Source organism: Anomaloglossus baeobatrachus, chromosome 12 (genome assembly GCF_048569485.1).
Source record: "Anomaloglossus baeobatrachus isolate aAnoBae1 chromosome 12, aAnoBae1.hap1, whole genome shotgun sequence".
Classification (NCBI taxonomy): domain Eukaryota; kingdom Metazoa; phylum Chordata; class Amphibia; order Anura; family Aromobatidae; genus Anomaloglossus; species Anomaloglossus baeobatrachus.
Window position 1 is genome coordinate 63,528,219 of NC_134364.1, and position 23,882 is coordinate 63,552,100.

At 52.5% G+C, this 23,882-nt stretch overlaps 1 protein-coding gene across 2 annotated transcripts in view; it reads right to left on the reverse strand.

The window, feature by feature from the left end:
- TOGARAM1 (TOG array regulator of axonemal microtubules 1) overlaps positions 1-23,882 on the reverse strand; it is an 87,199-nt gene that overhangs the window by 16,752 nt on the left and 46,565 nt on the right. For both annotated transcript variants that reach the window (XM_075331161.1, XM_075331160.1), the window contains exons 9-14: positions 21,632-21,786; positions 21,404-21,545; positions 19,953-20,039; positions 19,205-19,340; positions 13,089-13,194; positions 12,743-12,978 (exon numbers count right to left, since the gene is read on the reverse strand). In XM_075331161.1, the coding sequence (XP_075187276.1) occupies positions 12,743-12,978; positions 13,089-13,194; positions 19,205-19,340; positions 19,953-20,039; positions 21,404-21,545; positions 21,632-21,786 (862 nt within the window). The remainder of the gene's footprint in view (positions 1-12,742; positions 12,979-13,088; positions 13,195-19,204; positions 19,341-19,952; positions 20,040-21,403; positions 21,546-21,631; positions 21,787-23,882) is intronic.

Here is a 23,882-nt window from a genome sequence, read left to right on the forward strand (position 1 = left end):
GACGCCGCTAGAACAGCACTGACAGAGCCGAGACTTGTCCCTTGAGAGAGTTGAGGGACAGTCCTAGCTGCAGACCGGACTGTAAAAAAGACAGAAGGGTCGGCAACGAGAATGGCCAAGGAGAATGGCCGGAAGAGCGACACCAGGACAGGAAAATTTTCCAAGTCCTGTGATAGATCTTGACGGAGGAAGACTTACGGGCCCGAGTCATAGTGGAGATGACTTCAGGAGGAATACCAGAAGCCGTCAAAATCCAGGACTCAAGAGCCACGCCGTCAATTTGAGTGTCGCAGAATTCGGGCGGAAAAACGGACCTTGCGAGAGCAGGTCTGGACGGTCTGGAAGATGCCACGGCATCTCCACGGACAGTTGGAGCAGGTCCGGATACCAAGCTCGCCTGGGCCAGTCCGGTGCAATGAGGATGACTCGACGGCCCTCCATTCTGATCTTGCGCAGGACTCTGGGCAAGAGAGCTAGAGGGGGAAACACGTAGGACAGACGAAACTAGGACCAGTCTTGAACCAGAGCGTCCGCGGCGAAGGCCTGAGGATCGTGGGAGCGAGCCACGTAAACTGGAACCTTGTTGTTAGTGAAAACTGTGGAAAAAGAAAGCGCAATAGGGTCTTACCCCAATCTATATAGGGTGAAGCAAAGGATAATCCTACTCACCAATTCGGGTTGTGACAGTCACAACACCTATAGCAGCATGTAACACCAAGTCCCGGCAGCGGTCCCCATGAGGCAGATAACAGAGAGTAGTAGAGAATGGGTTTCACAGCCGCGCCAAAAGACTACTGGATTCTTCTCAGATTAATGTTTCTTTTATTTCATAACAGGTCAAGTCTACGCGTTTCAGGAGAACACAGCTCCCTTCTTCAGGACAAACCAGCAAAGAATCATCAAATCAAAAGAGATTTGATGATTCTTTGCTGGTTTGTCCTGAAGAAGGGAGCTGTGTTCTCCTGAAACGCGTAGACTTGACCTGTTATGAAATAAAAGAAACATTAATCTGAGAAGAATCCAGTAGTCTTTTGGCGCGGCTGTGAAACCCATTCTCTACTACTCTCTGGAACCTTGTTGTTGTGACGGGATGCCATTAGGTCCACGTCCGGAGTGCCCCACTTGCGGCAGATTGACTGAAACACTGCCGGGTGCAGGGACCACTCGCCACCGTCCACGGATTGACGGCTGAGATAATCTGCCTCCCAGTTTTCTACGCCAGGGATGTGGACTGCGGATATGGTGGACTTGGAGTCCTCCGCCCATTGAAGAATGCGTTGAACCTCCAACATTGCCAGGCGGCTGCGTGTCCCGCCTTGGTGATTGATGTAGGCAACCGCTGTCGCGTTGTCTGACTGGACTCGAATGTGCCTGCCCGCCAACAGGTGGTGAAAGGCTAGGATAGCTAGAAGCACAGCTCTGGTTTCCAGCACATTGATTGAAAGGGCTGACTCGGACGGAGTCCAAGTGCCCTGAGCTCTGTGGTGGAGATGTACCGCTCCCCAGCCGGATAGGCTGGCATCCGTGGTGAGAATCACCCAGGACGGAGCCAGGAAGGAGCGCCCTTGGGACAGGGAGAGGGGTCGAAGCCACCACTGAAGAAAGCTCCTGGTCCGTGGCGACAGAGCCACTAACCTGTGTAAGGAGGAAGGCCGCTTGTCCCAACAGCGGAGAATGTCCAGCTGCAGAGGACGCAGATGGAACTGGGCAAAGGAAACCGCCTCCATGGAAGCCACCATTTGACCCAGCACCTGCATCAGGCGCCTGAAGGAATAACGGCGGGGCCTCAGGAGAGAGCGCACTGCTAGCCGGAGAGACTGCTGTTTGATTAAGGGCAATTTCACAAGTGCCGGCAAAGTCTCGAACTGCATCCCTAGGTACGTGAGACTCTGGGTCGGAGTCCGAGTGGATTTGGGAAGATTGACAATCCACCCGAATTGGGCTAGGGTGGCGAGAGTGAGCGAAACACTCCGCTGACAGTCTGCGCTGGATGGACCCTTGACCAGAAGGTCGTCCAGATAAGGAAGCACTGCTAACCCCTGGAGGTGCAGGACCGCAATCACTGCCGCCATGACCTTGGTGAATACCCGAGGGACCGTGGCTAACCCGAAGGGGAGAGCCACGAATTGGAAATGATCCTCTCCTATCGCAAAACGTAACCAACGCTGATGTGACACTGCGATTGGCACATGTAGATAGGCATCTCTGATGTCGATGGACGCCAGGAACTCCCCTTGGGTCATAGAGGCAATGACTGATCGCAGAGACTCCATGCGAAAATGCCGCACTCGGACATGCTTGTTGAGAAGCTTGAGATCCAGGATGGGCCGGAAGGTACCGTCCTTTTTTGGAACTAGGAAGAGATTTGAATAAAAACCTCTGAACCGTTCCTGAGCGGGAACTGGGACAAATCACTCCGTTTGCCTGCAAGGACGCCACGGCCTGCGAGAAGGCGGCGGCCTTGGAGCAGGGGGGAGTTGAGAGAAAAAATCTGTTTGGAGGGCTGGAAGAGAATTCTATCCTGTAGCCGTGAGATATGATGTCTCACCCACTGATCGGAGACTTGCTTTAACCAAGCGTCGCCAAAGTGGGAGAGCCTGCCACCGACTAAGGACGTGGCTGGAGCGGGCCGAGAGTCATGAGGAAGCTGCCTTAGTGGCAGAACCTCCTGCGGTCTTCTGCGGACGCGCTTTTGGGAGCCAGTTGGATTTCTGATCCTTGGCTGAGTTAGCGGACGAGGCGGAAGGCTTAGAGGATGACCAGTTGGAGGAACGAAAGGAACGAAACCTCGATTGATTCCTACCCTGGGCGGGTTTCCTGGTCTTGGTTTGTGGCATGGAAGTACTCTTCCCGCCAGTAGATTCTTTAATGATTTCATCCAGCTGTTCACCAAACAGCCGTGAACCAGCAAAAGGGAGCCCAGCCAGAAACTTCTTGGAAGAAGCATCTGCCTTCCACTCTCGAAGCCACAAAATCCTGCGGATAACAAGAGAATTAGCTGAAGCCACTGCAGTGCGGTGAGCAGCCTCTAGCATGGCAGACATGGCATAAGATGAAAAGGCTGAAGCCTGAGCAGTTAAGGTAACCATCTCAGGCATAGATTCCTTGGTGAGGGCATGCATCTCCTCTAGAGAAGCAGAGATGGCTTTGAGAGCCCACACTACTGCAAAAGTCGGGGAAAACGCGGCCCCCGCAGCTTCATACACAGATTTGGCCAGAAGGTCAATCTGACGGTCAGTGGAATCCTTGAGAGGTGCCGTCAGCCACCGACACAACGGTCCGGGCTGATAGCCTAGACACCGGAGGGTCTACCTTTGGGGAGTGAGACCACTCCTGGACCACCTCAGGTGGAAATGGAAACCGGTCATCAGAACCACGCTTTGGAAAGCGTTTGTCAGGGCAGGCCCTGGGTTTGGTCACAGCGGTCCGAAAACTGGAGTGGTTAAAGAACACACTCTTCACTCTCTTAGGCGAGGTAAACTGATGTTTTTCTGCCAAAGAGAGTTGCTCCTCTGACACTGGCGGATTGAGATCCAGCACAGAATTAATGGAAGCAATCAAGTCACTAAGATCTGAGTCACCCTCAGAGAAATCGATGGGATACATAGCCTGCGAGCCCCCAGTGAGGGCATCCTCCTCATCTTGAGAGTCAGCTCTTGAGACAGAGCCGTGGGATGGGGAGGGGGAGGAAACCCTGCGCCTTCTCTTAGAAGGACGGGGTCTGGGATCAGATGATGAATCCTCCGTGAGCTCTGATGGACGGAGGTCAGAGAATAGGAGTCCTCTGTCAAGAGTATTAGAGGCACCCTGTGAGGGGGGCTGATGCATATTCATCAAAGTCCTGGACAAAAGTCCCATGGACTCAGCAAATGACTGGGATATGGACCTAGAAAAGGATTCTACCCAGGCCGGGGGTTCAGCCACAGGTGCAGAAGCAGCCTGAGAGACCACTGGGGGTGAGACTCCAGGCTGTGGCACCGCCAAGTTAGAGCAACCATCACAGTGTGGATAAATGCTCGGCTCAGGCAGCAGGAGCTTACATGCAGTGCATGCAGAATAAAGCTTTGGAGCCTTGCTCCTTGTGTGAGACATGCTGCTGGAGTGGGGGCTTTGCAGAGAATGAACCCCAGGGAGAATATACAGAGGTCCACAACCGGAGACCGGCTGTGGCTTACCAGACCGCTGAGCACGGTGTTGTGTGCCCTCCAGATCCCGAAGCCCGGTCCCCCAGAGCGCAGCACCTCAGCAGAGATGCAGAATGCAGGATGTCCCAGAGCAGAGTGAACTCTGCCTGAGAAATGGCTGCCGGAGCGAAGAGAGGGGGCGGGACTAGGGGCGTTCCTATAAAAGAGCGGGAACTGGAGGGCTATAGAGACCTGCCGGGAAGGAGGGACGCCCCAGCAGTGGGGAGTGTCCCTCCCCTGTGTAGAACGGCCGCCGGGAGGAGCCGAACCTGTCCCTCTGCATGAGTGACATGCGAGGGCAGGAAAACGAAACTAGGCCTCCGGCGAAGCCGGGGCCTAAATTTAAGCGGCGAGGCCGACAAGCAGGCACCATCGGCGCGGTTCTCGGGCAAAAGCTGGAGAACCCACCGGAAAAGTTAAAACAATCACATACAGCATACTCTCCCCTTACAATAAAGAACCGGGACCCCCAACATAAACGTCTCAAGTACTTAGCTGCTGAGACGCAGGGCCATGTCCCTGGGGATGAGTGCTCCGGTCCAACAGAATCCTCATGGGGCTGTGGATGGAGACCGGACTCCTGCCAGGCATGGAGACCGTGCTGGCTCCCACTTCAAGCCAGAGCCCAGAAGGGATGGTGAAGGAGCGCGGCATGTAAGGCTTCAGCCTTGTAAATCAACCTTAACAACACCGCCGACACAGTGGGGTGAGAAGGGACATGCTGGGAGTCCAGACATGGACCCGGTTTTCTTCAAACTCTTTCCAAAAGTCAAACAATCAGATGAGAATGCATGTGTGGATGTATGACCTCCTGAACACAAAGCGATAAACTGGCTAGGACTGGCTACCAGGGGGTGTATAAGCTCAGAGGGAGGAGCTACACTTTTTAGTGTAGTACTTTGTGTGTCCTCCGGAGGCAGAAGCTAAACACCCCATGGTCTGGTTCTCCCAAAGGAACGATAAAGAAAAACAGAATTTTGTTTACTTACCGTAAATTCTTTTTCTTATAGTTCCGTATTAAGAGACCCAGACATTGGGTGTATAGCTTCTGCCTCCGGAGGACACACAAAGTACTACACTAAAAAGTGTAGCTCCTCCCTCTGAGCATATACACCCCCTGGATAACCAAATCTAGCCAGTTTAGTGCAAAAGCTGAAAGAGAATAGCCACCCACAAGTAGAGAGAGCAAGAACTGGAACAACCGGAGCCTCTGTCTACAACAACAGCCGGTGATAACACGCGGAATAAGAAACTGCCAACAGGCAACAGGGAGGGAGCTGGGTCTCCCAATACGGAACTATAAGAAAAAGAATTTACGGTAAGTAAACAAAATTCTCTTTTTTTTTATCGTTCCTATGGGAGACCCAGACATTGGGACGTCTCAAAGCAGTCCATGGGTGGGAATAAACAGAAAACTGAGAAGTAGGCGAAACCTAACTTCACAAATGGGCGACAGCCGCCTGAAGGATGCGTCTGCCCAAGCTTGCATCTGCCGAAGCATGACCATGCACTTGGTAGTGCTTTGAAAAGGTATGCAGGCTAGTCCAAGTGGCAACCTGACAGACCTGTTGAGCCGTAGCCTGGTGCCTGAAAGCCCAAGAGGCACCGACAGCTCTGGTCGAGTGTGCCTTGATCCCCGGCGGGGGAGGCACCTGAGTACACTGGTAGGCATCAGAAATGGCCGACCTAATCCAATGAGCCAAGGTCGGCTTAGAAGCCGAGAGGCCCTTACGCCGACCTGTGGTTAGCACAAAAAGAGGTGCACCGCCTAAGAACAGCGGTGCGAGACACATAGATCCGGAGCGCCCGCACCAGATCCAGACTATGCAACGCTTTTTCAAAGCGATGAACAGGAGCCGGACAAAAAGGAAGGCAGGGAAATGTCCTGGTTAAGGTGGAAAGGAGAAACCACCTTAGGGAGAAAGTCCGGAGTCGGGCGGAGAACCACCTTGTCTTGATGAAAAAACAAAAAAGGTGACTCCGAAGAGAGCGCAGCCAAATCAGAGACTCTCCTGAGGGAAGTTATGGCCACTAGAAAGACCACCTTCTGTGAAAGACGAGACAAAGAAACCTCCCTAAGAGGCTCAAAGGGGGGTTTCTGCAAGGACGTGAGGACCAGATTGAGGTCCCAGGGATCCAAGGGCCGCCGGTAAGGCGGAATGATGTGAGACGCGCCCTGCATGAAGGTGCGCACCTGAGCCAGCCGGGCGATACGCCGCTGGAACAACACTGACAGAGCCGAGACCTGTCCCTTGAGGGAATTGAGGGATAGTCCTAGCTGCAGACCGGACTGTAGAAAGGACAGGAGGGTCGGCAAGGAAAAAGGCCAAGGAGCATGGCCAGAAGAGCGACACCAGGACAGGAAAATTCTCCAGGTCCTGTGATAGATTTTGGCCGAGGAAGACTTCCGAGCCCGAGTCATAGTGGAGATGACTTCAGGAGGGATACCAGAAGTCGTCAAGATCCAGGACTCGAGAGCCACGCCGTCAATCTGAGAGCCGCAGAATTCTGGCGGAAAAACGGACCTTGTGAGAGAAGGTCTGGACGGTCCGGGAGATGCCACGGCACCTCTACGGACAGATGGAGCAGGTCTGGGTACCAAGCTCACCTGGGCCAGTCCGGAGCAATGAGGATGACCCGACGGCCCTCCATTCTGATCTTGCGCAGGACTCTGGGCAAGAGAGCTAGAGGGGGAAACACGTAAGACAGACGAAACTGGGACCAATCTTGAACCAGAGCGTCCGCTGCAAGGGCCTGAGGATCGTGGGAGCGAGCCACGTAAACCGGAACCTTGTTGTTGTGCCGGGATGCCATTAGATCCACCTCCGGAGTGCCCCACTTGCGGCAGATTGACCGAAACACTGCCGGATGCAGAGACCACTCGCCGCTGTCCACGGTTTGACGGCTGAGATAATCTGCCTCCCAGTTTTCCACGCCTGGGATGTGGACTGCGGATATGGTGGACTTGGAGTCCTCCGTCCACTGAAGGATGCGTTGAACCTCCAACATTGCCAGGCGGCTGCGTGTCCCGCCTTGGTGATTGATGTAGGCAACCGCTGTCGCGTTGTCTGACTGGACTCGAATGTGCTTGCCCGCCAACAGGTGGTGAAAGGCTACGAGAGCTAGAAGCACAGCTCTGATTTCCAGCACATTGATCGAGAGGACTGATTCGGACGGAGTCCAAGTGCCCTGCGCTCTGTGGTGGAGATATACTGCTCCCCAGCCGGAGAGACTGGCATCCGTGGTGAGGATCACCCAGGACGGGGCCAGGAAGGAGCGTCCCTGAGACAGAGAGAGGGGCCGAAGCCACCACTGAAGGGAGCCCCTGGTCTGTGGCGACAGAGCCACTAACCTGTGCAAGGAGGAAGTCCGCTTGTCCCAACAGCGGAGAATGTCCAGCTGCAGAGGACGCAGATGGAACTGGGCAAAGGGAACCGCTTCCATTGACACCACCATCTGACCCAGCACCTGCATTAGGTGCCTGATGGAATAACAGCGGGGCCTCAGCAAAGAGCGCACCGCCAGATGGAGGGACTGCTGTTTGACTAAGGGCAGCTTCACAAGTGCCGGCAGAGTCTCGAATTGCATCCCTAGGTACGTGAGCTTCTGGGTCGGAGTCAGAGTGGATTTGGGCAGATTGACAAGCCACCCGAATTGGACTAGAGTGGCGAGAGTGAGCGAGACACTCCGCTGACAGTCTGCACTGGATGAAGCCTTGACTAGAAGGTCGTCCAGGTAAGGAATCACTGCCAACCCCTGGAGGTGCAGAACCGCAACCACTGCTGCCATGACCTTGGTGAATACTCGAGGGGCCGCGGCTAACCCGAAGGGGAGAGCCACGAATTGGAAATGTTCCTCTCCGATTGCAAAACGTAGCCAACGCTGGTGTGAAACTGCAATTGGCACATGCAGATCGACATCAGAGATGCCTATGGATGCCAGGAAATCTCCTTGGGTCATTGAGGCAATGACTGATCGCAGAGACTCCATGCGAAAATGCCGCACCTGAACATGCTTGTTGAGAAGCTTGAGATCCAGGATGGGCCGGAAGGAACCGTCCTTTTTGGGGACTAGGAAGAGATTTGAGTAGAAACCTCTGAACCGTTCCCGGGCGGGAACCGGTACAATTACTCCGTTGACCTGCAAGGATGCCACGGCCTGAGAGAAGGTGGCGGCCTTGGAGCAGGGGGGATTTGACAGGAAAAATCTGTTTGGCGGGCTGGAAGAGAATTCTATCCTGTAGCCGTGGGAGATGATATCCCGCACCCAGTGATCGGAGACGTGTTGAAACCACACGTCGCCAAAGTGGGAGAGCCTGCCACCGACCAAGGACGTTGCTGGCGCGGCCAGATAGTCAAGAGGAGGCTGCCTTAGTGGCAACAGCTCCTGCGGTCTTCTGAGGACGCGGCTTCGTGCGCCAGTTGGGTTTTTGGTCCTTGGCTGAGTTAGTGGACGAGGCTGAGGGCTTAGAGGACGACCAGTTGGAGGAACGAAAGGAACGAAACCTCGACTGGTTCCTGCCCTGGACAGGTTTCCTGGTTTTAGTTTGTGGCATGGAAGTACTCTTCCCGCCAGTAGCTTCCTTAATAATTTCATCCAGTTGTTCACCGAACAGCCTGGACCCAGCAAATGGGAGCCCAGCAAGGTACTTCTTTGAAGAAGCGTCTGCCTTCCACTCTCAAAGCCACAAGATCCTGCGGATAGCGAGGGAATTAGCCGAAGCCACCGCAGTGCGGTGAGAAGCCTCCAGCATGGCAGACATGGCATAGGATGAAAAGGCTGAAGCCTGGGAAGTTAAGGCAACCATTTCGGGCATAGAGTCCCTGGTGAGGGAATGCATCTCCTCCAGAGAAGCAGAGATGGCTTTGAGAGCCCACACTGCTGCAAAAGATGGGGAGAACGAGGCCCCTGCCGCCTCATATACAGATTTGGCCAGAAGGTCAACCTGGCGGTCAGTGGCATCCTTAAGAGAGGTGCCATCAGCCACTGATACAACGGTCCGGGCTGAGAGTCTAGACACCGGAGGGTCTACCTTTGGTGAATGAGCCCACTCCTTGACCACCTCAGGTGGAAAGGGAAAACGGTCATCAGAACCGCGCTTTGGGAAGCGTTTGTCAGGACAGGCCCTAGGCTTGGTCACAGTGGCCTGAAAACTGGAGTGGTTAAAGAACACACTCCTTGTCCTCTTAGGCAAGGTAAACTGGTGCTTTTCTGCCAGAGAGGGTTGCTCCTCTGATACTGACGGATTGAGATCCAGTACAGAATTAATGGACGCAATCAAATCACTAACATCTGCGTCACTTTCGGACAGATCAATGGGGCACATGGAGGTAGCGTCCGAGCCCCCAGTAAAGGCATCTTCCTCGTCCTGCGAGTCAGCTCGAGAATCAGAGCCACGGGACGAGGAAGGAGAGGGAGCCCTGTGTCTCCTTTTAGGAGGACGGGGTCTGGGACCAGATGAAGAATCCTCTGTGAGCTCCGCTGAGAGAGCCCTAGCAGCAGCGGCGCCCTGAGAAGGGGGCTGATGCATGGTCAGCAAAGTCCGGGACAGCTGTCCCATGGAGTCGGCAAAAGACTGGGAGATTGACCTAGAGAAGGATTCTACCCAAGCCGGGGGTTCAGCCACTGGAGCCGGAGCAGCCGGAGGGACCACTGTGGGTGCGATACCAGGCTGAGGCATTGCCAGGTTAGAGCAGGCATCACAATGTGGATATGTGCTCGGTTCAGGCAGCACGAGCTTACATGCAGTGCATATTGCGTACAGCCTTGCAGCCTTGCTCCTCGTGTGAGACATGCTGCTGAAGTGGGGGCTCTGAGCCAGAATGACCCCCAGAGAGTATATAAGCAGGTCCACAACCGGAGGTTGTGGCTTACCAGACCGTTTGTGTGCCCTCCAGATCCCACAGCCCGGACCCCCAGACAGATTAGCAGAGATGCTGCAGCCAGCGCCGATCGCTGTGAGAACGCTGATAAAATGGCGCCGGAGCGAGGAGAGGGGGCGGGGCCTACTCTGAGAGCGGGATCTGGAGGGCCAAGGAGATTTACAGGGGAGGGGACATTAACTCAGAGAGGAGTGTCCCTCCCCTGTGCCGAACGGCCGCTGGGCGGAGCCGCACTGTCCCTCTGCATGATTGACATGCAGGGGCAGTGAAATCGAAACTAGGCCTCAGGCGAAGCCGGGGCCTAAATTTAAGCGATGCGGCCGGCGCGCAGGCACCATCGGCGCGGTTCTCAGGTGAAAACCAGAGAACCGGCCGGAAATGTCAAAACAGATACACAGCCCACTCTCCCCAACAATAAAGTACTAGGGACCCCCCGAAAATAACGTCTCAGATACTTAGCTTGTGAGACGCAGGGTTTCAAGTCCCTGGGGATGAGTGCTCCGTCCGGCAGGATCCTGAAGGGCTGCGGATGGAGACCGGTCTCCTGCAAGGCAGGGAGAACCGTGCTGGCTCCCACTTCAAGCCAGAGCCCGAGGGATGGTGAAGGAGCGCGGCATGTAAGGCTCCAGCCCTGAAATCAACCTTAACAACACCGCCGACACAGTGGGGTGAGAAGGGACATGCCGGGAGTCCAGGCTTGGACCCGCTTTTCTTCAAACTCTTTCCAAAAATCAAAAATCAGATGAGAATGCATGTGTGGATGTATGCCTCCTGAACACAAAGCATTGAACTGGCTAGATTTGGTTATCCAGGGGGTGTATATGCTCAGAGGGAGGAGCTACACTTTTTAGTGTAGTACTTTGTGTGTCCTCCGGAGGCAGAAGCTAAACACCCAATGTCTGGGTCTCCCATAGGAACGATAAAGAAATGAACTTATTTAAAAGGGATTTTCACATAGATAGCGTGTGATAAGTCTATGACTGCTGGTGGCCCAGCATCCATAATGAAAACAGGTGTCCACAGTGCCCTGCGTGAATGGAACATTAGCAGGGACCGCCAGGGCTCCGCCACCCCAGAGAAACCCCCAGAGGGACCGCCACCCCAGGAGGGACCCCCAGAGGGACCGCCACCCCAGGAGAGACCCCCAGAGGGACCGCCACCCCAGGAGGGACCCCCAGGAGGGACCGCCACCCCAGGAGGGACCCCCAGAGGGACCGCCACCCCAGGAGGGACCCCCAGAGGGACCGCCACCCCAGGAGGGACCGCCACCCCAGGAGGGACCGCCACCCCAGGAGGGACCGCCACCCCAGGAGGGACCCCCACCCCAGGAGGGACCGCCACCCCAGGAGGGACCGCCACCCCAGGGAGGGACCGCCACCCCAGGAGGGACCGCCACCCCAGGGAGGGACCGCCACCCCAGGAGGGACCGCCACCCCAGGGAGGGACCGCCACCCCAGGAGGGACCGCCACCCCAGGAGGGACCCCCAGAGGGACCGCCACCCCAGGAGGGACCGCCACCCCAGGAGGGACCGCCACCCCAGGAGGGACCGCCACCCCAGGAGGGACCCCCAGAGGGACCGCCACCCCAGGAGGGACCCCCAGAGGGACCGCCACCCCAGGAGGGACCCCCAGAGGGACCGCCACCCCAGGAGGGACCCCCAGAGGGACCGCCACCCCAGGAGGGACCCCCAGAGGGACCGCCACCCCAGGAGGGACCCCCAGAGGGACCGCCACCCCAGGAGGGACCCCCACCCCAGGAGGGACCCCCAGAGGGACCGCCACCCCAGGAGGCACCCCCAGAGGGACCGCCACCCCAGGAGGGACCCCCAGAGGGACCGCCACCCCAGGAGGGACCCCCAGAGGGACCGCCACCCCAGGAGGCACCCCCAGAGGGACCGCCACCCCAGGAGGGACAACCAGGGCTCCGCCACCCCAGGAGGGACAACCAGGGCTCCGCCACCCCAGGAGGGACAACCAGGGCTCCGCCACCCAAGGAGGGACAACCAGGGCTCCGCCACCCCAGGAGGGACAACCAGGGCTCCGCCATCCCAGGAGGGACAACCAGGGCTCCGCCACCCCAGGAGGGACAACCAGGGCTCCGCCACCCCAGGAGGGACAACCAGGGCTCCGCCACCCCAGGAGGGACAACCAGAGCTCCGCCACCTGGAGTGGTAGTTGCTTATGGTCATTTTTGCCTCATGTTCTTGTGACCGTCGGGGGTCTCAGCAACCGGACGACCAATGATCTTTTAGGCTGTGTGTGCACGTTGCATTTTTTCATGCTTTTACGCAGCATTTTAAACTGCAGTGTAAACACATGCATTCTGTGTCCCCAGCAAAGTCTATGAGAATTTAGCAAATACCATGCGCACGTTGCGTTTTCAAACGGAGCGTTTAGGATGCCAACATTTTTTACAAAATCGCTGCGTTCTAAAATGCAACATGTCACTTCTTTTGTGCGTTCTGGATGCTTTTCCCACTCGGTCTATGGCAGAGCAAGCATCCAGAACGCATGAATTCTGCATTCAAAATATAACCAAAACGCAGCTTTTCAGCTGCGTTTTGTAATGCACATGCAGTGACAAAACGCTGCAGAATATTTGTCACGGCAGAACGCAACGTGTGCACATACCCTTAAGCTTTTACACGATAAATGATGAATGTGTGATGTTTTTACCTAAGTCCTCCATTAATCAGGGCGGCGAGGGCCCTTACTGGCGTCACGTTCTGGACCATAGCAGAGAGAGCCTTGTCCACATCCTCTCGTATGAAGATGTTGGATTCTCCAGCCTTGTGCAGAAGGACGCGGACACAGTTGTCCAGCTCTTGGTCCATGTTCTTTTTAAGGTGTGTGAACATGTCTCCTACACAGCAGATGGCTGCCCGGGACACTGTTGAGCGCAGGTTCTTCACCTACCATGAAATGTAAGGTAGAGAAATAACTAATGTACATAAGGGGATGTGGCGATGAGTGAGACCTAACGATGGGTCCTGCTACAAACCCCTACACATCGGACACTCACCTCTTGTGTCACTGCAATTTTCAGTTCATGAAGTTTCTCCAGAACGACATCCGAGTGGAAGATGGAAAGTGATCGGACCAGGTTCAGGCCCTCGATCTTCTTCTCCCTGTAAATCCAATTCACACAGATTTAGCCGGATCCCCACCAGGTGCCTATGGGGTTACAATGTTGTGCCTCTAAAACTAGTGAACAGCAACATTTGCAATTAGTTCTTTTTTTGTGGTGAGAGACAACATTGGATTTGCATATAAAAAACTGCACATGTGAAGTTCTAGGCCGCTTTCATGATGCCCATAGAAGTGAATGGAGAGAGCTGCCGGCATGACCATCACTATTTGATGCCTGGATAATTAAAATGCGGGGAAAAAAAAAAACAACATACACAAATAAATCAATTGTGTCTGGTATAATGTGATTTACACCAACATTGAAGGCTTACAGGGGACAGAGACAACAGCCAAATGGAGAGAGGGGAAACTATGTGCCCTAAAATCTGATACTACCTTGCTGCGGAGGTTGATACCCTAACCACAACACAATGAAGTGATAGAGAAGTAGTGATTACTTATCAACTGTTTCACCAATGTATTGCAAAACAAAACTGGCAAGTAAGGTCTGAAAAGAAAAAAAAAATATATAACTCCCCCTTAAGAAGAAAGAAGGGAATTTTGTTTACTTACCGTAAATTCCTTTTCTTCTAGCTCCTATTGGGAGACCCAGACAATTGGGTGTATAGCTTCTGCCTCCGGAGGCCACACAAAGTATTACACTTTAAAAAGTGTAACCCCTCCCCTCTGCCTATACACCCCCCCGTGCATCACGGGCTCCTCAGTTTTGGTGCAAAAGCAGGAAGGAGGAAACTTATAAATTGGTCTAAGGTAAATTCAATCCGAAGGATGTTCGGAGAACTGAAGACCATAACCCAAAAGAACAATTCAACATGAACAACATGTGTACACAAGGAACAACCAGCCCGAAGGGAACAGAGGCGGGTGCTGGGTCTCCCAATAGGAGCTAGAAGAAAAGGAATTTACGGTAAGTAAACAAAATTCCCTTCTTCTTTGTCGCTCCATTGGGAGACCCAGACAATTGGGACGTCCAAGAGCAGTCCCTGGGTGGGTAAAAGAATACCTCGATAAAAAGAGCCGAAAGTGACCCCCTCTTACAGGTGGGCAACCGCCGCCTGCAAAACTCGCCTACCTAGACTAGCGTCTGCCGAAGCATAGGTATGCACCTGATAGTGTTTCGTGAAAGTGTGCAGACTAGACCAGGTAGCTGCCTGACACACCTGCTGAGCCGTAGCCCGGTGCCGCAACGCCCAGGACGCACCCACGGCTCTGGTAGAATGGGCTTTCAGCCCCAAAGGAAGCGGAAGCCCAGAAGAACGATAGGCTTCAAGAATCGGTTCCTTGATCCACCGAGCCAAGGTTGACTTGGAAGCCTGCGAACCCTTTCGCTGGCCAGCGACAAGAACAAAGAGCGCATCTGAACGGCGCAGGGGCGCCGTGCGAGACACGTAGAGCCGGAGAGCTCTCACCAGATCTAACGAGTGCAAATCCTTTTCACATTGGTGAACTGGATGAGGGCAAAATGAAGGTAAGGAGATATCCTGATTGAGATGAAAAGGGGATACCACCTTAGGGAGAAATTCCGGGACCGGACGCAGAACCACCTTATCCTGGTGAAAAACCAGGAAGGGTGTTTGGCATGACAGCGCTGCCAGCTCCGACACTCTACGGAGCGATGTAACTGCCACTAGAAATGCCACCTTCTGCGAAAGACGTGATAAAGAAACATTCCGCAGCGGCTCGAAAGGTGGTTTCTGAAGAGCCGTTGGCACCCTGTTAAGATCCCAGGGTTCCAGCGGACGCTTGTAAGGTGGGACTATGTGGCAAACTCCCTGCAGGAACGTGCGGACCTGCGGAAGCCTGTAACGTGTGTCAGTAAGGCGCTTAGTAAAGCGCTTGTCCGGAACCGCTCTGGGCTTCTGGACAGCATCTCTGAAGTTAGAGTGATCGAAAAACGCACTCCGTGTACGTTTAGGGAACCGAAACTGGTGTTTCTCCTGCTGAGAAGTCGACTCCTCTACCGGTGGCGGCGGGAGAGAGATATCTAACACCTGGTTGATGGACGAGATAAGGTAATTTACTATGGCGTCCCCTTCAGGTGTATCAAGATTGAGAGCAACGTCAGTGTCAGAGCCCTGAGCTGCGACGTCCGCCTCGTCCTCCAGAGAGTCCTCACGCTGGGAACCCGAGCAGCGTGAAGAAGTCGGGGAAGATTCCCAGCGGGCCCGCTTAGCCGGTCTGGGACTGTGGTCCGGGCCGGAGTCCTCCACGTGAGACCTAGGGCCCCCCTGGGAACGTGCTGCGGCGCGGACAGAGAGGGGCCTGGAGGTGAAGATCCAACAGGGCCCGGGGCTTGTGTAAGGACCGGTCTGGACTGCAAAGCTTCAAGCAGCTTGGCAGACCATTTGTCCATAGACTGAGTCATGGATTGTGAGAGTGACTCAGAGAGTTTTTCAGCAAAAACTGCAAACTCTGTCCCTGCCGCCTGGACAGGGGGAGCAAGGGGTTCTACCTGAGCCGAGGGGCCCACTAGTGACTGAGGCTCGGGTTGAGGAAGCAAAACAGGGGTTGAGCATTGCTCACAGTGAGGGTAGGTGGAACCCGCAGGTAACTTAGCCGCACAAGACGTACAGGTCGCAAAATAACCCTGTGCCTTGGCACCCTTGCTCCTTGTGGACGACATGCTGTTGTCTCCTAGGAGAGTGATCACTGAGGGTATATGGGAAGGGTATACAGCCCGATCGAACAGAAATATATAAATATATATATAGTATCTATTCCGGCACCCTAAGGGGACCAGCACCGGGTAACCGGTGTGGCTTACCGACCGCTAAAAAGCGGAGTGTGTGTCCTCCAGATTCCCTGCCTTAGGTCTCCCAGCGTTGCAGAGCTCTTTCCAGGAAATCCTCCACAGGCAGAAGGCCAAAGAAATGGCTGCCGGAGCTCTCAGGGGAGGAGTGGAGCCGTGGGCGGCGTTAGAAAAAGTGCGGGAATCTGGAGTCCCCACAGTGATCAGTGAGGGGGGAGGAAACATACAGGATGCTCCGGCCCTCACAGCCGACGTCAGGCCGGCCGCCCCGCCCTTACCCCTGATAGACAGGCCCGGGGGCGGGAGTTTTGCTACTAGGCCGCAATTGAAGCCGGGGACTAAATTTAAGACCGCGGCCGACAAACAGGCGCGGTCGGCGCGGAAGTCCGCCGGCCGTCACAAATAAGCAGCTGCTGCAGCGTCCGGGATGAAGGCGCTCCATGCACATCCCCCATGGGGATACAGAGTACCTTAGTGATGCAGGGCCCGGTCCCTGAGGATAAATAAGCTCCTGTCCGACAGATTCCCACAGGGGCTGCGGAGGGAGCACGGTCCCAGTGGATGGATGACCGCTCAGGATCCCACTTCTCCCAGAGCCGCTAAGGGATGGTGAAGGAGACGGCATGAGGCTCCGGCCTTTGTACCCGCAATGGGTACCTCAACCTTAACAGCACCGCCGACTTAGTGGGGTGAGAAGGGAACATGCCGGGGGCCCCGTGGGGGCCCTCTTTTCTTCCAACCGATATAACTAATCTGAGATTCATGAGTGGATGTGTGCCTCCTTCCACACAAAGCATAAAACTGAGGAGCCCGTGATGCACGGGAGGGTGTATAGGCAGAGGGGAGGGGTTACACTTTTTAAAGTGTAATACTTTGTGTGGCCTCCGGAGGCAGAAGCTATACACCCAATTGTCTGGGTCTCCCAATGGAGCGACAAAGAAAAGCGTAATCTTCAACTCGTTTCGCCCTCAGATGCAGTTTCGTCAGGAGACTCGGTGGACAGGCAAGCTGATAGTTTCTTGCTCACATGGATGAGGGATGTTGCTGAGCAACTAAATTCTAGCCCCTTCCTTTAAAGGGAATCTGTCACTAGGTTTTTGCTCCCACATCTGAGAAAAGCATAATGTAGAGACAGAGACCGTGATTCCAGTGAGGTGTCACTTACTGAGCTGTTTATAGTCATTTTGATAAAATCTAGCAGTTATACAGAGCTCATGAATATGCTGGACTACCTGCAGCTCACCAAGTAGTCCTCTAATGGTAATCTCCTACTGATTAACCAGTGATTTTATCAAAACTACACTAAGCAGCCCAATAAATGACATTCCTGGAATCAGGATATCTGCCCCTACATTATGCTAGTCTCAGATTAGGTGGCAAAAACCTGGTGACAGATTCCCTTTAACTTATAGTCATTTTTCCCTAGAGAACTCGTTTCAGAATTATACTCTTATGAAAAACTTCCCATGAAGCACTATGTTTGTACATATATAGGACTCTTGCTGTTGTCAATTGAATCCCCCTCCCCTTATTATCAGCCCACAATAGGGCTCGGTGTGTAATCATTTGGTGTAGATTGCCACACAATCATATTTTAAATACTATGCATTAAAAAAGGGTAATGTTTATCACAAGTTTTCCCATCACACCTTTATGGGGGACATTTGAATTTTTGGGTCACTTATGTGTCTATATAGCTCTTGAATTGTAACCCACTATATAAACCTGATGCATGGAACTACATCACTCATCCATGTGAGCCAGAAACTATCAGTCTGCCTGTGAACCTGACCTCCTGATGAAGCTGCGTCTCGGGGCGAAATGCGTTGAGGCATACAATTTTTCTTCATACAGGGAAGTGTAATCTTTTTCTTCCTTTTCAGCCTTTGCTATTTTTGCTCCTCAGTGCATTAGTGAAAACTGTTAATAAACAATTTATATAAAACATAGGCATTGTGAACCGGCTATATTTCAATTAATGCGTCTGTGTACATTTTGATTTTCATATTACAAGTAAGGTATAAATAGGTATCAATATCATGTTTTGGCTTTTTACTACTGGGATCATCTGGTAACTTTTGTATCCCCACCTTTCTTTCATTTTTTAAATACCATTGATATTGATGGGTGATTAATTTAGGGGTCTAGAGTGACAAATCAGGGAGAGCCCTCATTAAGCGGGGGTGCCACAACTTGCCTTGCTGTTAGGGAGCCAGCCTCCGTGACAAGGTAGTACTGATTTTAGGGCAATCTAGGTTCCCCTCTCCGCTTTTGGCTGTTGTCACTGTCCCCTGTAAGCCCTCGGTATTGGTGTAAATCACATTATACCAGACACATTTGATTTACTGGTGTGAGATGTCGGTTTTTTTGGCTTTTTAATGCATATATAATAAAATATTAACTTTGATCTGTATTAAAGGGAACTTCTGGATAATAGTAAGCTCCTGGATTTACTCTCCTTGCAAGTCTTTATGTTACCTGGATGAGGAGGACCCTGTTCTGCATTTCATACAGACTTAGGGCAGATTCACAAGTTAGATCCGAGCCCCAAAAGTCTAAGGTGGGAGAACCCAGTTACTAAAAAGGGAGCAAGAAAAATAAAACCCTGCTCCTCCTCCTAATCAGATTTCCCTTAGGCATCATTCAGACAGCGGTGACGTAGGAATACAAAGTAGAAGGATTACGGCCACAAGTCCTCTCCTGATTGAGAGTATATCAGCCGGAACCTACAGCTGTACAAGGCTCTTCTGCTGCCATTAAAGGGGTTTTCTGGATTTGGAAAACACCTTTTCCCCTACTTGCATTTCGTTTTTGTAACACTGTGCCTCACTCCCTCTCCCCGGGTACATTGCCGAGACTCCGATACTGCTCCCATTGTCTGTTATTGTCTGCAGCGTTACCGACGCAGCCAATCACTGAACTCAGTAGAGCTGAGCAGCTCCGGCAGAGACGTTTAACTACATTATTGGCTATTGGACACAAGGAGGGGGAATAAAGCAATTAAATAAAAAAAAAAAAAAAACTACCACCAACAACTGCAGCCAAGGGATAAGAATTTCCAAAAACCTGCTCTTGGGCTGGGACCCTAACATGTGCCGGCATTACAGTGGTCCGAGTGAGGCCAGGTTTGGGGGAAAACATAAAAGTCGGTATAAATCGGTGAACTGGAAACGAAGTAACAGGTGAGGATATAACCAGTAAAGTGAAGAACAATGCAGGATCGCACATCATCCACTTACCAGTCGTCATCAGACAACAATTTAAACACTTCCATGATGGACAAGTCCGGTCTGGAGAGTTCTCTGGGCACCGATGGGTCCACGATGTCGGAGCTGCGACTGACAGACGACCGGTCTCTGTATGGGCTCCGCTGTGCTGCAGACATTATACACACATTAACCACGTCAGGGTCGGCTGCATTACACTTCAAGGGCTAAAGGCCGCTAAAAATCTTTTTCTAAAGCAAAGTCCTCATACAGCAAAAAAATCTGCAGCCAAATTCACAAGTTAAAGTCAGGTAACACAGATATTCCCTTATGCAAATGGTGAAAATTCCAATGAAAATCCACTAGGGAATTGATGTATTGCAGATTGGAACATTTCCAGCGTGAATTCTGCACAGATTGTTTCCCATCCCCCAATCACAAATTCCCAGGCTATTCTATGGATGGGTGGTGAATGCTAGATTGGTGGAGGTCTAACCACTGGGACCGGTATACCAATAGCCCCAAATCAGGGCTCATCAGTGCCACAGACCTGGGCAGGGTCCGTGCTCGTCAGCTGTACCATTCAATGTTCTCCAAGGATGAGCGCCGACAAGACCATCATTTCCAGGTTCTCAGTTTCTATGGGGTCAGAGAAGTTGAACCCCCACCAATCTGGAATTTAATCCCCTTACCAGTGGATAGAGCTATTACATGTTATATATGCCATTTACTAAAAACAAACTAAAAGACATCACACAAATAACTTTTAAAGACTCTTTACCTGAGCATTTCTTCAAACTTGAAGTTCTCTTTAAGGCCGGGGGGCTTATGTTCATGTTGTCCAGATAGTCGGATCGTGGTCTCCAAGCTAAAGAATTGACAAAAAAAGAGATATGTAAACTGCTACAAAGGAGATGTGTGCATGCTATTATACTTCCCACATGGACAGGTTGTGTGTAGGCGGGAGGGGGGTACTCTATATAACACACTTCTACACTATAATGTTCTATATAATTAGTAACACGCCAAGATGGCCGCATTTGGGAGTTTTCCTTGTATCAGGATTGTCACATTTTCAGCATCATTTTAATGTGTATAAAAATCAACAATATAATCACAGGGCAGACAATGAGCCAGAAAAGTAAGCGGAACTGTGATTGCAGCTCTGGGGGCATTAAACGGTCTACACAAAAAAAGTAAGTGATGGACATCAACTTTAGTATTGATGACTAGTGTTGAGCGAGTATGCTTGTCACTACTCGGTACTCGCACGAGTATCACTGTACTCGGGCTACTCGGCGGGGACCGAGTAATTTCGCGATACTCGTGCTGTACTCGTGGTCTTCATGTTGGCGCTCTTTTTACAGCCATCCCTTATGCAGGGATTGGCTGGCAGACCACTGCAATGCCACAGCCCTGTTACTTGTGGAATTGCAGTGATTGGCCGGCCCGCACAGCGTGACCGTGCCTTTAGCCCGACACTTCCCCGCTCGGCTACGGCCCCTCCCGCACTCCACTCCGCGTATATATATATATGCACGCTTACACACACACGCACGGTTTTTTTTTTAATTTAAAGTTTTATGGTTTCTACATGCTGCCGGGGAACATTTCAGAATAATACTCGGGTCTCCCATAGGATAACATTGGGCTCGGTGCTCGGGCCGAGTACACGAGTATTTTGAGATGCTCTGCCCGAGCCTCGAGCTCCCGAGCATTTTAGTACTCGCTCATCACTATTGATGACCGATCCCAAGTCAAATTAGAGAGTCATGTCTGCTCACTCGAAAAATTGAGTGCTCGAAAAAAAAAAAAGTTAAATAAAAGGTAGATTATTTTCGGCACACCATAGGGGAAATAATAGGAGTCCAAAGAATAATATTTGCAATATAAGTCCACGTTTTATTTTTCAAGCAGAAACAATGTAAAAAAAGGATACAGATGTCCAGAGACCATTGGACCAGTGGACTTCTATTGCAAATATTATTCTTTGGACTCCTATTATTTCCCCTATGGTGTGCCAAAAATAACCTACCTCTATCCTCAGTCTAAGTCATCAATAATAGAGTGATTGGGGTCCAGAATCTGGCAGCCACACATCAACTGATTGACTAACGGGGCTGCGGTGCTTTAGTGACTGCGGCGCCCCCTTTATTGTTTACCACGTATTCGGTAATAAAAAAACAAGCCTGTCCCCAGAGATCAACATCAGTGCTAGCAAAATCCACTCACGTTCTCTTTGCACGGGGCCCGGGTCGGTCTGGGATAGCCGCTCTCTTCTCCCCGGATCCCGGACGTCTACCAGCTCTCTCAGGTTGTGCTCTCGCTTCTGCCTCATCTTGTCCCGAGCAGATTTGGACATGGTGACTTTACCCTGCGCAGTACAAGTAACATTCATCACTCCTAGATAGGAAGATACAATGGTGAAGTAATAAACTCCAATGTGAGGAGGCCGCTTACATCAGTCTCCGTGCTAGGACCGCTCTGCTGGACCGCTCTGCCGTAGACGCCGGTGGGCGGCTGAAAGTTCGGCTTTGCAGGACTGGACTCCTCTTGTGCGGAGAAGGAAGACTGACTGTGCGACTGAAGAGTGGGGGGAAGAGACTCAAAGACCCCTGAAAAAAAAAGTCATAAAAACAAAGCATTAATATGGTACCAGGATGCAAAATAGCAGTATGCAAAAACACATGCACCATTAGGGGGTAGGGTTTACCCCTCCTGGAGCCTGGCCTTTGTGTCTCCTATTTCTAACCCCATTGAATCAATTTTCCACCCCTAGTTGGCTAATAGCGAGATTCTTCTCTGAAGGGGAGTCACGTACTGGTGCTCCCAATATAAAAAAAAAAAAAAAAAAAAAGGGAGAAGTGAAAAAACCTCTGGGACCAGGCTGCCTCTCCTCTAAATCCACATAAAGTCCCCATATGTGGCTTATACAGCGCATACGTCCAGAGGCGAGTGCAAAATTGTGCCCAAATCACCCCCATTTTTACACCTGCTGATAGTGGCCATAGATTTATCGTTTTAATTTTAGGACCATCCAAAGTGTGACAAGTTTTACCAGGTGAGAAGAAGGTGACTAAGCCCCCCGATAAAAGACAGAGTCCAGCACATGCATGCAACAACGTAAAAAAAGCCTTAAAGGGGTTCTCCACGTCGGACAATCCTTATTTGTTTAGAGGGACCCTTTACAATTAGCTTCTTTGCTTCTCTCCTGCAATAAGCTGTAATCTTTGGAAATTACTCAATGGAGTAAATGTATCAGGCTGAATGTGCCAGAATTCTGCTATTTGCACCAAAAGAAATCGGTCTTTAATAACTGCACATTTATTATATGCTTTAGACAATTTTTGCAATGTACAATGAAAGCTCGCAGACCCTTGGAGTGGCTTCGTAGGTGTGATATGGTGGGTTGGGTATCATTTTGTCTATATTCATATTTTTACTGATTTTAGCAGTATCGTTCTGTGTATTCCCCGTCTTGTCTAGAGTCCTAATCACATTACAGAAGGACTGATAATTTAATTAGCTCAGTTACCATCTGCAGCCTGGATGTGTCCCTGCCTCTTGATGAACCTGCTGACATTTCCTGACTGTCCATTCATGAACCCTCTGCTCTCCAAATGCTGAAAATTACACCCTATAATGCCTTGATTGCTGAAGTGCAGTAGCATAGCTAGCGGGGGGGCAGAGGGGGCGGTTGCCCCGGGCTCAGAGGGGGCCCACTAGGAGCTTACGACCTGTCAGTGCTGCAGGGGCAGAGCAGAAACTCTTGCCCAGATGACGAAAATGCATCCTAGTGGTGCTGACAGGACCTGCGATGATGTCATGCCCATGTCACCGAGTGGGAAGAGCCACAGTTTTGCTGCTTAGAAAGCAACAGGACGTAGATACTGATTCCTGAAGGAGATGGGAACAGGTGACCGGTAATGAGGGCAGAGGGTTGCAGGGTGAGTGCCATATGAGGGGTGCAGACTGTGACAAAATGGTGTGAAGGGGAGCAGAGTGTTTGAGAGAGGCGTAAGTTGGGGTAGAGGCTGTGTGACATAGGGATGCAGGCAGGGCCGGCTCCAGGCGAAAGTCTCAGTGGGCCCAATCCACACGTAGAAACACACACATACACAGATACGTACACATACAGGCATCTGTGCTCGGCTCGGCTGTGCGGCTTTGCTCTGTGCGGGGCTGCTCGGCGCGGCTCTGCTCTATGCGGGACTGTTCTGCTCTGTGCAGCTCTGTTCAACACGGCTCTACTCCGTGTGGCTGGCGGTAAGGCACCGACCATTCTAAAGATGTCTGTGGTGAGGGTTTCTTCAAATAATGGTGCCTAGAGTCAGCTCGTGCGCAGATGGAGCTCTCATCTGCACACGCGTAGACTCCGGCCGCCATTATTTGAAGAAGCCCTCACCACCGACATCTTCAGAATGGTCGGTGCCTTACCACCAGCCCTGCGCAGAGCCGAGCCGCCCCGCACAGAGCCGAGCCGCCCCGCACAGAGCCGAGCCGCCCCGAGCCGAGCCGCACAGAGCCGAGCCGAGCCGCCCCGCGCAGAGCCGAGCCGCCCCGCGCAGGGGCCGAGCCGAGCCGCCCCGCGCAGGGGCCGAGCCGAGCCGCCCCGCGCAGGGGCCGAGCCGAGCCGCCCCGCGCAGGGGCCGAGCCGAGCCGCCCCGCGCAGGGGCCGAGCCGAGCCGCCCCGCGCAGGGGCCGAGCCGAG